Source organism: Scyliorhinus torazame, chromosome 19 (assembly GCF_047496885.1).
Source record: "Scyliorhinus torazame isolate Kashiwa2021f chromosome 19, sScyTor2.1, whole genome shotgun sequence".
Lineage (NCBI taxonomy): Eukaryota > Metazoa > Chordata > Chondrichthyes > Carcharhiniformes > Scyliorhinidae > Scyliorhinus > Scyliorhinus torazame.
The window spans coordinates 92,497,919-92,511,852 of NC_092725.1; the positions used below are offsets into that span (position 1 = coordinate 92,497,919).

The window sequence follows — 13,934 nt, forward strand, 5'->3', positions numbered from 1 at the left end:
ATCGAGTCTGCACCGAACAAAAACTACACTAAATCTACACTAATCCCACTTTCCAGCACTTGTCCCTTAGCCTCAAATGTTATGAAACTTCAAGTGCACTTCCAAGTACTCTTTAAAGACTGTGAGGTTCCCCGCTTCTACAACCTTCCCAGGCAGTGCATTCCAGACTCACACCAACCTCCGGGCGAGAAAGGTTTTCCTCAAATCCTCTCGAAACCTTCTGCCCCTCACCTTAAAATGATACCTCCTCATTAATGAGTCTTCAATCGACCTGAGATAATTCAGGAGTTTGTGAAGGTCAAAGTCAGTATGTGACGTGAGCACTGAATTTCCATCAGGAATGTCTGATCTTCTACCACAACATCGACAGGAGGTCAGCAGAACTCCTGGGGGATTTCTCAGGAAATCAGTTACACTGATTTTCTGCTGGAGTTTTACTGATTCTTCATTTGAGAACCTCAACAAAATTCTCAAGCACTTGAGTATAAAAATGGAAAAATTCACTCAAGGCACTTGAGTACCAACAGTGAGTGAGTGAGTGTATGATTAGATGTTAAACTATCTGCCCCTTCAGTTGAATGTAAAACATTTCATGACAACTATTTCAGAGAAAAGTAGTCCGATTTTCCTCCTGGCCAATATTTATTCTTATTTTACAGCATTGATGTTATAACTGGACAGGAAGATCCCAGAATGGAACTCCGGCTCAAAAGACCGTAACTTTTACTTTTTTTTAATAGAACGTGGAGGGACACAATCACCGGACCACTAATGGGTTTTAACAACAAGAGAAAAAAAATGACTGAACATGAAAAAATTGGATTATGGTGCAATACTCCTTTACTCTCCCCTAGTTTAACAATTACACAGGTTTTAGGATTAGTATAGATGACAAAGTACATGTTAATCTACAATGGTCTCATGAACACAAAGTCCCCTTTAAGCACACAAGATGACTGTGGGCAAATACACTCTTCACTCTTCACCCCAAGTGAATGTTTGAGGATGTCTTTTCAGAATCGCAACAGATGATTATCATGTGAGATTTTCCAAACTCCACTCCCCAAAACACACTTTTAAATGTTCTCTCATAAGTATGCTTTCGCTTACTGTTTGCATTCTGAAATCCAGACCAGGTTTTCCAAATTACACTTTTATACAAAGCTTCCGCTCCACTTTTAACAGTGAATCCAGCCCAGGATTTTATGCCAACATCTTTGGGATTTATTTGGCTTTACTGCTGTGCAAATTGCTCACAATTGCTTTAGCTCTCGATTCCCAGATTGTATTAAAATGGCTTCAGACTTTTGTTTTACCTTTTGAAAGCTCCTGTCCCACTTTAAATATGGTTACTACAATCATCTCTTTAACTCAGAACACTTTGTTTACTCATTCTTGAGTACATAGAACATACAGTACAGAAGGAGGCCATTTGGCCCATCGAGTCTGCACCGACCTACTTAAGCCCTCACTTCCACCCTATCCCAATAACCCTCCTAAACGTTTTGGTCACTGAGGGCAATTTATCATGGACAATCCACCTAACCGGCACATCTTTGGACTGTGGGAGGAAACTGGAGCACCCAGAGGAAACCCATGCAGACACAGGGAGAATGTGCAGACTCCGCACAGCCAGTGACCCAGTGGGGAATCAAACCTGGGACCCTGGTGCTGTGAAGCCACAGTGCTAGCAACTTGTGCTTCCGTGCTGCCCTTCAGTACTTCTGAACCATCCCTTGGTCTCTGTTTTTCTAACTCCAGACTTTGAGGGCACTTCTCTTCATTTATCTAGTTTCTTTAACTAGCTGGAATTTAGTTTTCCAGCATCTGTTTTTTTAACCATTTTTCCATAGTATGGCTTTTCTTCTAGAAAGGTTGAGAGAGATGTACCCTCTTTAGCCTTCTAAAATGAACTGCTTCTAGCAGGGTTGTGAGAGCTATCTTCTCTCTCATTACCTACTTCCAACTGCCCACAAATTCAGCTAAAACAATATTTAAAAGCTTCTCTACCTGACAAGTCCCCAGTTACTAAGCAACACCCACATGCTTATATCTTTTATTTATTCTTCACACATAGTCCTCCTCTAAGTACAATAAAAACACAGTTGGAATATAACCAACACCCATACATGCAAATACCTTTGTCCAGGCAGAGAAACATTAAATTAAACACACTTACTTATGTCTAATGTTTATCAATACAAATTTAAATCCCCTAAAACTACCTTTTTTCCCCTAACACTTAACCAACATTGCTAACGCAGATTATCTGGTTATTATATCAGTTATGTTTGTGGGAGCTTGCTATGTAAAAAAAGGCTGTCTCCTCTCCTAGATTGCAGCAGGACTTACACGTCAAAAGTATTTCATTGATGATAAATTGTGACTTGGGACATCCTCAGGTCATGCGGAAATGTAAGTTCTGTTTGTGTTTATGGAAGTCAATATTGTATTCTTTCTCACACTTGTTTTTGTCCTGTTTCATTTTGATCCATCAGAAATGTCAGACAGACTATCCAATTGGGGAGGTGACAGCAGTACTGATCTCTCCCAATTTCGCTGCTCTTCACTTTCCTGGAACAGCAGAGATTCTGAGGACTCTGATTGGAATGCAGCCAGCAGCAGCATCCATTCCAGCAGACACCATCTCTACAAAGATTCTCTGGAGGCCAGTAGTCTTTACCAGAGCGTAGTGAACACGGATCTCAATGTTTCTATCTGCCACAGCACTGGTGACTGGCTACAAGTATCACCCAGGTTGGTGAAAAGCTCCCCAATGGAAAAGACACCTTCGTTCATAGAAATCTGGCATGACCGAGTCCTCAGGCACTGGCCAGTTCTTCCGCCTATCTCAACACAAAGAGGTTAGTAGTGCATGTTCATTTCATCCTTCTCATATAGTTTATTCAAATACACCCTGCTTGTCTAATTTTAATGCTGTATCACAGCGACTGCTGTAAGGAAATATTTCCTTGCATTGAAAGGTCACTGGGTGTCCTTTGTGAGTTGAACCAGAGGATCAGCCGTGAGCAACTGAATAACAAATCTGAATCAAGACAGGCTCCAGCATCTATTCCTTATGTTCCTAATTCTGACTTTGGGAGACAGAGTAGCATGGTAATAGTCTCAGGATAAGAAATATTGCATTTAGGACTGAGATGAGGAGAAATGTCTTCACTCAGAGGAGGCTTGCAAGTCTTTTGGAATGTTCTAGCCCCAAGGTCCATGGATGCTCAGACATGAGCATTTTTAAGTTGAGGATGACTAATTTGTGGCTTGGAAACAAAGTGAGGGATATGGAGAGCAGGTGGGAAAATTGAGCTGATACATTTGTTTAGCCATGATGATATTAAATGTGGAACAGGCTCGAGGAGGCCTACTCATACAAACATATACATTAGGAGCAGGAGTAGGCTACTCGACCCCTTGAGCCTGCTCCACTATTCAATAAGGTCATAGAAAATGGAAGTAGGTGTATATACCACTTGGTCCGTAGAGCATACTCCACTATTCAATAAGATCATGGCTCATCAGCTTGTAACTTCAACTCCACATTCCTGCCTACCCCAATCACCTTTCGTCCCTTGTTAATCAAGAATATATCTAGCTCTGCCTTACAAAAGACTCGGCTTCCACCGCCTTTTGAGGACGAGAGTTCCAGAGACTCACGCCGTCTGAGAGAAAAGATTTCTCCTCATCTCTATCTTGAATGAGCGATTCCTAACTTTTAAACAGTGACCCTTACTTTTAGATTCTTTGACAAGAGGAAACATCCTCTCTGCAGCCACCCTGTCAATACCCCTAAGGATCTAATAGACTTCGATAAAGTTGCTTCTTACTCTTCTAAACTCTAGTGGACACAAGCCTAACCTCTCCAACCTTTCCTCAGAAACAATTCCTCCCATTCCTGGTATTAGTCTGGTAAACCGTCTCTGAACTGCTTCTAACTCATTTACATCTTTCCTTAACTGGCTTTTCCTCGTTAAGAGGAAAAAGGAGACTTATGTAAGGCTGAGGAAACAAGGTTCAGACAGGGCTTTGGAGGGATACAAGATAGCCAGGAGGGAACTGAAGAAAGGGATTAGGAGAGCTAAGAGAGGGCATGAACAATCTTTGGCGGGTAGGATCAAGGAAAACCCCAAGGCCTTTTACACATATGTGAGAAATATGAGAATGACTAGAGCGAGGGTAGGTCCGATCAAGGACAGTAGCGGGAGATTGTGTATTGAGTCTGACGAGATAGGAGAGGTCTTGAACGAGTACATTTCTTCTGTATTTACAAATGAGAGGGGCGATGTTGTTGGAGAGGACAGTGTGAAACAGATTGGTAAGCTCGAGGAAATACTTGTTAGGAAGGAAGATGTGTTGGGCATTTTGAAAAACTTGAGGATAGACAAGTCCCCCCGGGCCTGATGGGATATATCCAAGGATTCTATGGGAAGCAAGAGATGAGATTGCAGAGCCGGTGGCCATGATCTTTTCGTCCTCACTGTCAACAGGGGTGGTACCAGGGGATTGGAGAGTGGCGAATGTCGTGCCCCTGTTCAAAAAAAGGACTAGGGATAACCCTGGGAATTACAGGCCAGTTAGTCTTACTTCGGTGGTAGGCAAAGTAATGGAAAGGGTACTGAAGGATAGGATTTCTGAGCATCTGGAAAGCCACTGCTTGATTAGGGATAGTCAGCACGGATTTGTGAGGGGCAGGTCTTGCCTTACAAGTCTTATTGAATTCTTTGAGGAGGTGACCAAGCATGTGGATGAAGGTAAAGCAGTGGATGTAGTGTACATGGATTTTAGTAAGGCATTTGATAAGGTTTCCCATGGTAGGCTTATGCAGAAAGTAAGGAGGCATGGGATAGTGGGAAATTTGGCCAGTTGGATAACGAACTGGCTAACTGATAGAAGTCAGAGAGTGGTGGTGGATGGCAAATATTCAGCCTGGATCCCAGTTACTAGTGGCATACCGCAGGGATCAGTTCTGGGTCCTCTGCTGTTTGTGATTTTCATTAATGACTTGGATGAGGGAGTTGAAGGGTGGGTCAGTAAATTTGCAGACGATACGAAGATTGGTGGAGTTGTGGATAGTAAGGAGGGCTGTTGTCGGCTGCAAAGAGACATAGATAGGATGCAGAGCTGGGCTGAGAAGTGGCAGATGGAGTTTAACCCTGAAAAGTGTGATGTTGTCCATTTTGGAAGGACAAATATGAATGCGGAATACAGGGTTAACGGTAGAGTTCTTGGCAATGTGGAGGAGCAGAGAGATCTTGGGGTCTATGTTCATACATCTTTGAAAGTTGCCACTCAAGTGGATAGAGCTGTGAAGAAGGCCTATGGTGTGCTCGCGTTCATTAACAGAGGGATTGAATTTAAGAGCCGTGAGGTGATGATGCAGCTGTACAAAACTTTGGTAAGGCCACATTTGGAGTACTGTGTACAGTTCTGGTCGCCTCAGTTTAGGAAGGATGTGGAAGCTTTGGAAAAGGTACAAAGAAGATTTACCAGGATGTTGCCTGGAATGGAGAGTAGGTCTTACCAGGAAAGGTTGAGGGTGCTAGGCCTTTTCTCATTAGAACGGAGAAGGATGAGGGGCAACTTGATAGAGGTTTATAAGATGATCAGGGGAATAGATAGAGTAGGCAGTCAGAGACTTTTTCCCCGGGTGGAACAAACCATTACAAGGGGATACAAATTTAAGGTGAAAGGTGGAAGATATAGGAGGGATATCAGAGGTAGGTTCTTTACCCAGAGAGTAGTGGAATGCACTGCCTGTGGAAGTAGTTGAGTCGGAAACATTAGGGACCTACAAGCAGCTATTGGATAGGTACATGGATTACAGTAAAATTATATAGTGTAGATTTATTTGTTCTTAAGGGCAGCATGGTAGCATTGTGGATAGCACAATTGCTTCACAGCTCCAGGGTCCCAGGTTCGATTCCGGCTTGTATCACTGTCTGTGCGGAGTCTGCACGTCCTCCCCGTGTCTGCGTGGGTTTCCTCCGAGTGCTCCGGTTTCCTTCCACAGTCCAAAGATGTGCAGGTTAGGTGAATTGGCCAATGATAAATTGCCCTTAATGTCCAAAACTGCCCTTGGTGTTGGGTGGAGGTGTTGAGTTTGGGTAGGGTGCTCTTTCCAAGAGCTGGTGCAGACTCAAAGGGCCGAATGGCCTCCTTCTGCACTGTAAATTCAATGATAATCTATGATTAATCTAGGACAAAGGTTCGGCACAACATCGTGGGCCGAAGGGCCTGTACTGTGCTGTATTTTCTATGTTCTATGTTAACTAAGGAGACCAATACTGTGCACAATAATGTAAATGCAAATTATTGCGGATGCTGGAATCTGAAACAGAAAATACTGGAAAATCTCAGCAGGTCTGACAGCATCTGTGGAGCAAGAACAAAGCCAACGCTCGAGTTGGATGACTCTTCGCCAATGCTCACAATACAAAATACTCCAGATGTGGGATCACCAATGCCGTGTACACTTGAAGCATAACCTCCCTACTTTTGTAACTAATACCCCTCACAATAAATAATAAAATTCTATTAGTTTTCCTCATTACTTGCTGAACCTGTTTACCAGCCTTCTGTGATTCATGAACTAGGACACCCAGATTCTCTGCACCTCAGAGTTCTGCAATCCCTCACCATTTAGATAATAAGCGTCCTTTTTATTCTTCCTGCCAAAATGGACAATTTCATATTTTCCTGCATTATACTTCATTTGTCAATTTTTGTGCTCACTCACTTAACCTATCTATGTCCTTTCGTAGCCTCCATACACCCTCTTCACAATTTTTTTCCCTAACTATTTTGAATCATCAGCAAATTTCACAACCATGCCTTTGGTCCCTTCATCCCAGTTATTTGGATGAATTATAAAACTTTGAAGCCCCAGCACTGATCCGCGTAGCAACACTCATCACATCCTGTCAACAAGAAAGAGACCCATTTCTGCTAACTCTCCGTTTCCTGTTAGTTAGCCAATCTTCAGCCAATGCCACTTTGTTACCCCCTGCACCATGAGCTTTTATTTTCTGTTCTTATTATATATGTTCCTATTACATGTTCTCCAATGATCTGGCAGTTGTCTCACTGACTGCACTTGAAATTAAAATGGGAGGGCAGCACGGCGGCGCAGTGGTTAGCATTGCTGCCTCACGGCACCGAGGTCCCAGGTTCGATCCCAGCTCTGGGTCACTGTCTGTGTAGAGTTTGCACATTCTCCCCGTGTCTGCGTGGGTTTTGCCCCCACAACCTAAAGATGTGCAGGGTAGGTTGATTGCCCATGCTAAATTGCCCCTTAATTGGAAAAAAAGAATTGGGTATTCTAAATTTATTTTTAAAAAAGAAATTAAAATGGGAAAAAGATGTAAAAACAGGCAATTGCACAAAATCAAGATCTACCCCAGTGCGCCTGCAGATACAGCTCCTTCTGCTCCTTTAACTCACTCCTTATCGCTTTCTTGTTCTAATTATCTCCTTATGTGGCTTAGTATGAAATTGTGTTTGATAACACTTGTGTGAAAAATCTGCGAATGCTTTAATACATTAAAGGGGCCAAAAAGATACAAGATGTTAATGTTTTTGTATAATAGGAAAACCTTCACAATGTTTAACAGCTTTTGAGTCCTAATGCAAGTGTTTAATCATATTAGTGTTAGACGTATGTCTTGAGGTTATGCTGTACCTCGAGATGTCTGTTTTTTAACATAAGGCACCTGATCAGTTTACTCTATTTGCGTTCACTGCATTGTATATGTGTGTCAGAAATTAGTAACAGACGTGTGTTATTCCCTTCTCAGGGTCTGCTCTAGCCTGCCTTGCCTTTCAGATGGATAATTCCATTGTGGTCATTACAATTTCCTTTCAGATCTGTGCTCAGGGACTAAACAATTGCTATTTGACCCATTTTAACCCCTTTGAGCATCATCTTCAAAGTGCGACTGTCCTTGACAATGAAGGAGACCTTCCAATTGTCCAATTTTTCCATTGCTATTCTCAGGCCAAGTCAACTGGCTTTTTAAATGGCTAAAGGAGGAGACAAAGTGCCTTGCTGTTTCCGAATGACTTCACTTGAACTTCCCTTTCACTCTTTGCCGTGTTTAGAATAATGTATTCCTCCAGATGATGGGAATCTTGACAGCCTCAATATGCCTTGAAGTGTCCTGTCAAATAATTTCTTCTGTGTTGATTGTTCTAGCTGACCAGTCGAACAAGAGGCAGTTCAGAGTGTTTCCTCCAGGTTCTTTTATCACCAAGAGTCATTGAACAATAAAGGATGGAAATGAGCCCAGGTCTAGACTTGGGCAACATGAGTTGCCAACTAACGTGATGTATTCCTGGAGTTTTAATCATGTCACCTCCTGCCTCCAACTGTCCCACCCCCATTCCCCCCTCATTGGTCACTTGACCTGCCTATCCTCGCAGTGCACTGCATTCTTCACAACCAATTGGAAAGCTAACAGAATCTTTGTTACCTGATTGGATGATTATTGACTGTAAAAAAGGGAACAAACTTTTTTGTTTAATGTCCTTAGGATATTTTTATTTCAGGTTTCCCAGGAGATTCATACGTTAAAACCTCGGCATAATCCTGGAGGGTTGTGTTGTGTTTCCATAACGATATAAAGACACCGATCACTCATAAGATATTGTGTAACATACACATGGGTACAAATCCTGAAGACAGCAGCACCAAAACGGTGTGCTTTGCTTAAACAAAAAAGTGAAACTGAAACTGGATCACTTGGCACACTTCCTTTCTAGCGATGTTATGCTGCAATCCCTTGAAGGCATCTTACAACATTGGCAACCCTATGGGGCATCCTGGGCAATGAGGCCATCTTGAAATTGGGTCTCAGGCCTCTTTTGCATCTTTGCCTCCCATGGTGACCCCACATGTGGCTTGCTCCCTCTTCCGCGCTTGTTTTGTCAGAGGGGGTGCGCTCACCTGCTCCTCCCATTTCCTCAGAAAGGTTCCTTTAGAAGTTTACCTGCAGTAGATGGCCATTAAGCAAGGATAGGTCCAGTGCTTGCTCCCCTCACTGACGGCACTTTTTTAAAAAAGGGGCTTCTTGAATAGATATTGGGCCTTTTATAAAAATATTAAAACTTGAAGAGAAGGCCGAATAGTAATCTACTGGAGGTCTTTAAAAATTTGGAAAGGTTTTCATAGAGTGGACACACTAGAGAATGATTCCACTTGTAAGGAAGAGCAAAACCAGGGGCCATTAATGTAAAATCGTCACCAAGAAATCTGGAGGTCTTGTGGCACTGTGGCAGCATCCCTACCTCTGGGCTAGAAACTTTGGGTTCAAATTCAACACCAGGAATTGTTGGCCATGGAAGGAGTGTTCATGACGCGGTTCAATGGGCTGATAATCAGCTCGGGAGTCCTTCCACTATTTCCCCACTAATCCCCAGAGGGAAACAATATGTGGGAAGATATGCGTAATAAAAAACCAAGAAAACTGGGGGAAGGTTGAATGGAGCCTAAAGGCATGAATTGATTGATTGGACTGAATGGCCTGTTTTTATCTGTATATTTTGTGTAATACATAGGGTGTGATTCACCCAAAAAATGATTAAGGGGCGATTTAACGGCCGCGTTGCGCTTAAGCGAGAAGGCGATGAGGCCGTTAGATCACGGGAGAGGCCAAAAACGAGAACCACGGGGGGAGCTGATTGGTTTGCGATCTAACTGGCCCCCTCCATTGATGAGAACCAATAATCACCACTTAAGGCCAATCTCTGTGAGTGACCCGCTATCGAACGGCCTCCAGTGATCTCCCCAGCAAGTGGTCATGTGGATTCGTATACCTTTTTTGAAACCCCAGCCCACCAACCACCCATAGCTCCCACTGACCGCCCAGGCCTCTGGCCGCTTGTCTGAAGGCATTTGCTAATTGGGAAACAGCAATAGTAGTTAAGTGAACATTTCACACCTCCCAATTGGGTTCTCTTGGGTGGGCGGGCCATGTAACATGTGGGAGTCATTGCCTAGCATCCCAATCAGACTGTGATGCCTGGACACTGTGCTTGAACACTGAGGGAGGCAACACCATGGACGCAGCAGCCAACATCCGAATACCCAGGGACTGGGCCCCAGCACCGGGGACATATTGATAAAGAGAGGGTGGGTGTGCACTGGGGAGGGGACTAGTGCCCTGCACATGGCCACAGACCAATATGATGACCCGCTAAAATGATGCTCATGCCACGACCAGGGCCGTGATTGAGCGATGCATTGGCATGCTCAAGCTGCGGTTCAGGTGCCTGGACTGCTTTAGAGTGGCCTGCCAGTGTAGCACTAGGAGAGTCTCCCACATCGTGGTGGCCTGCTGCATCCTCCACAATTCATGCAGCAGAGGGGCCACCTTCTGGAGGAGGGATGAATGCCAGGCCTTGTCCGTCAAGGAGTTTGTGTGGAGGGCCAGGATTGGCAAGGCATGGGGCTCGTCAGGAACCGGAGGTCACACAACGTGTGCGCCAGGGTCGGTCACATGGGACGCTCTAATCGCCTCCAGGTTCGCCGACTATGGGGCCTGGCCGACAGTGGCATGAACATCCCGTCCCACCCCCACAACCGCCCCTATCTCCAACCGACCACCCCCTCCCATGTCCACCTTCCATGCACTAACCCCCTTTCCCCCGCATCTGCAAACATTCCGTGATTCCTACCTGCCTCACTATGGGGTGCAGGCCCTGAGTTGGCAGTAACAGTGGTCTGGTCAATGGGATGGAGGGTGATGACAACCCTCTCTGCAATGAGCTCTGGTGCACTGCATTGTTTGGCAACGTCTGACTTCTTCCCATGGTACTATTGCTGGCCAATCCATCACATGGTCCCACTGAACCCTTGGGGTGGCAGAGATGGGGACAGGGTGCTGGGATGCTGGGGGGGGGGGGGGGGTGGGGTTGGTTGGAGTTGAGAGGGATAGGGATGGGGCCGGGCACAGGGGCGATGAGTGGTGGCTGACCTGGGGGCCCTGGCCCATGCTCGCCTCCAACGGCTGTCCAACTTACCTCCCCCTCACCCAGCACCCCCTCTGTAGCCAGCCCAGAACATCTCTCACACCCTTCTGACTGAGCACCGAGGCAGGTTGGAAAGTTTGTGAACAGGTGAACATGTTTTGAGAGGTTTGTGCCCTAGCCACTAATGCTATCCTGTGTACAGCACTGATTCCAACTTAACTGGTATCTACCTTTCTGGCCTTACAGGCCTGAACACTACATCTTGATCCCCAGCAGTATATCGGGGGTGGAGGTGGCCTGCTGCGATTCCTGACCTGAGTCCCCTTTGGCGTCCGTCCTCTGGACTACCGGGCCTGAACAGACCTGGAAGTCACTCGGGTGTCCCAGGTGGTGTGGTGCCACCCTGTTCTGCCCTCTCCCCATCGGAGGCACCAGGGACAGGAAGGGTGAGTGTGAGGCACTGTGGTGTTCCAGCACTTCCCTATGAGGGTCACTGGCACAGGCCCCATCACCTCCTCCCTTAGGGTGCACCCAGGCTACTACTTGGGATGGGGGTAAGTCCGGAGCGAGCTCCAGGGGCTCCCCCACCACCTGGCGCTGTGAGTCCTGGAGACCCATTCCCATCTCGGCCAGGCACTCAATGCTCGTGGCCAAGGAGCACAGGGACTGGGTCACCTCCCTCTGGGACTGTGCCACGTCCCTCTGTGACTTGCTCAGGTCGGCCATCGCCCAAGCTGGGGTGGTGTGAGAGTGACGGGGTGGTGTGTGGGTAATGGGGTTGTGTGGGGGTTGTGCCATGGATGCCATAGAGACACCGCAACTCAGCGGGGCTCACTTAGTTCCCCGATGCTGACCACCTTGGTGACTGACCTCTCTCGTCCACCGAACATGTCTAGTGCCCGCCGCTCTGTGACGGTGAGGGGCCTCAGGTCCGGCGGACCCCTTCCAGTCTTCTCTCTCTCCCTGTGGTTGTGCGCGGCCTTCTCCTGGGGGCAGGAGACAGATGGGGTGCCAATCAAGTGGGCTGCTTTGCCCTCGATGGTGCCAAGCTTCTTGAGTGTTGTTGGAACGGCACTCATTCAGGAAGATGGAGAGTATTCCATTACACTCCTAAATTGTTGAGAAGTTGCCAGCTGGATGTCTCTTGATTTGATCCATCACTCTGGATGATCATTTCTCAAATACTAACACAGCTCTCTCTCTCTCTTTGACATTTTCACAGAAATCTTGGAAGCTTGGTCACCAGAGAGCCCTGGACAAATTGTGGATAGTTACAGTGGCTTAAGTGCATATGAGGAACTGGATGGGATCATCCCGTGCACTGGCTCTTCCTTATCCCAACGTACTCTGGATGGCATGACGGAAGAGGTTTCTGATTCAGGTTATAGCTCCGATGCATTTCAATGCCCCCCAACGCCATTCCTTTGTCACATGTCATTACATTTTCATTCTATAGGGTGGACCTTAATTAATGGACAATCATCCAACAGTCCTGATCTTTATGAATGGAAATATAGAGTGTAAAAGCCAGGAAGGTATTCTAAATCTTTGCAGAACAAAGGTTCAACCTCAGCTGGAGCTATTGGCTGGGATTCTCATTCTCTGCCGCTGTGATTAGGAATCCCGATCAGGTGGAGAATGGAATATCAGCTCAAAAACGGGATTGTTGCCTGGTGGCAGAACTGTCCCCTGTATCTGCTACCAGGCCACCACTCATAGCGGACTACCCAACCTATGCCGGCAGGAATATGCAAAGTGCTGATATGCGTGCATCGGCATGCAATTAAAGGGCTGGATGCCCAGTATTCCCCCCACCCCCACCCCACCACATGTTTCTCCGATCCTCACAGTGGGAAATCCACTGGGTGGGCTGTGGTGTAAGTATGGCCGAGTGCAGCCCTGGTGCGGTGAACCCCGAGCAGAGTCAAGGATGTCATCCTAATGCTAATCTGCCCCTCTGCCACTGCCAGACTGCAGGAGAGGTCCCCCAAGAGTCCTGGGGGTTTGGTGGGCTCAGGCTGTAAGTGAGGGCTTGAGCCCGGGACCCTTCCTCTGGACTGCCCCTTCCAGCCCTTGGGAAATCTGAAAATCACCTTTGGCATGGTGATCTCAGGAAGCCCTCTGTTCAACAGTGCCTCTTGGTCATACTTTTTAAACTCTGAAGTGAACTCTGTCTAACAGCTGATTAGCAGTTTAGGTAGTTCAGTGAAGAATCTATGCAGGAACACGTTCCATTTCTTAGTATATGCTCCCTCAGCCCTATGCCTTTGAAACTGCAGCTTTTTGAAGTGTCAGAGACTTCCAAGAAACCTTCCATCCTTAAAAAAGCTTCAAATGACCTGAGATCCTTTGAAATGCCATGCATCCATTCAATTTTACAGAGCAATAACTTCACTAGCCTGTGATTGACAGCTTAATGGTTCAGTCACAGTTGCTAGGGGGTTTGTTTATTTATCTTTCCCATCACACTTGAATGTATATCAAGTATCCTCCATTGATCGTAACCATAACGTTTATAAACATTCATGATTAACAGCTTCTGACCACTTCAACGCAGCTAAGCGGTTTCACTTGGTCTTTTGTAACCACAGAAAGCACTTTGCAGGGTTGCCGAAGATTTGGGAAAGGAGGGGGAAGATTGTGGGCTACTTTAATTAAGGGATTGAAAATGATTAGAGGAGTTGATAGGGAAGTGTTTTCCAAACTTTTTTCCCTTCACTGTGACCCCATTTTTATGCTTGAAAATCGGTGTGACTCCAGACTGAGTAGAGGGGGGCTGGTTGTTGAGCAGGAGGGTGGTGGTGGGAGGGGGCAAAGTTGTTGAGTGGGGCTTAATGGTTTTGCCCTCAACCATCTGATGGGGCCTCAGAGTCAATTTCAGGACGGTCCCCCAAAGTCTCTGTTTCACAAGGCATCATTGCTGTATGGGAGATCTAACCCCATGGTTTTGACAGCCC

At 46.0% G+C, this 13,934-nt stretch overlaps 1 protein-coding gene across 5 annotated transcripts in view; it reads left to right on the plus strand.

Moving 5' to 3' along the window:
- LOC140396304 (uncharacterized) overlaps positions 1–13,934 on the plus strand; it is a 286,423-nt gene that overhangs the window by 87,159 nt on the left and 185,330 nt on the right. For 4 of the 5 annotated variants that reach the window (XM_072484765.1, XM_072484763.1, XM_072484767.1 and 1 more), the window contains exons 5-6: positions 2,499–2,864; positions 12,200–12,358. In XM_072484765.1, the coding sequence (XP_072340866.1) occupies positions 2,499–2,864; positions 12,200–12,358 (525 nt within the window). Of the gene's footprint in view, positions 1–659; positions 717–2,498; positions 2,865–12,199; positions 12,359–13,934 lie in introns of all 5 variants that reach the window. The other variant, XM_072484768.1, reaches the window with a different exon arrangement.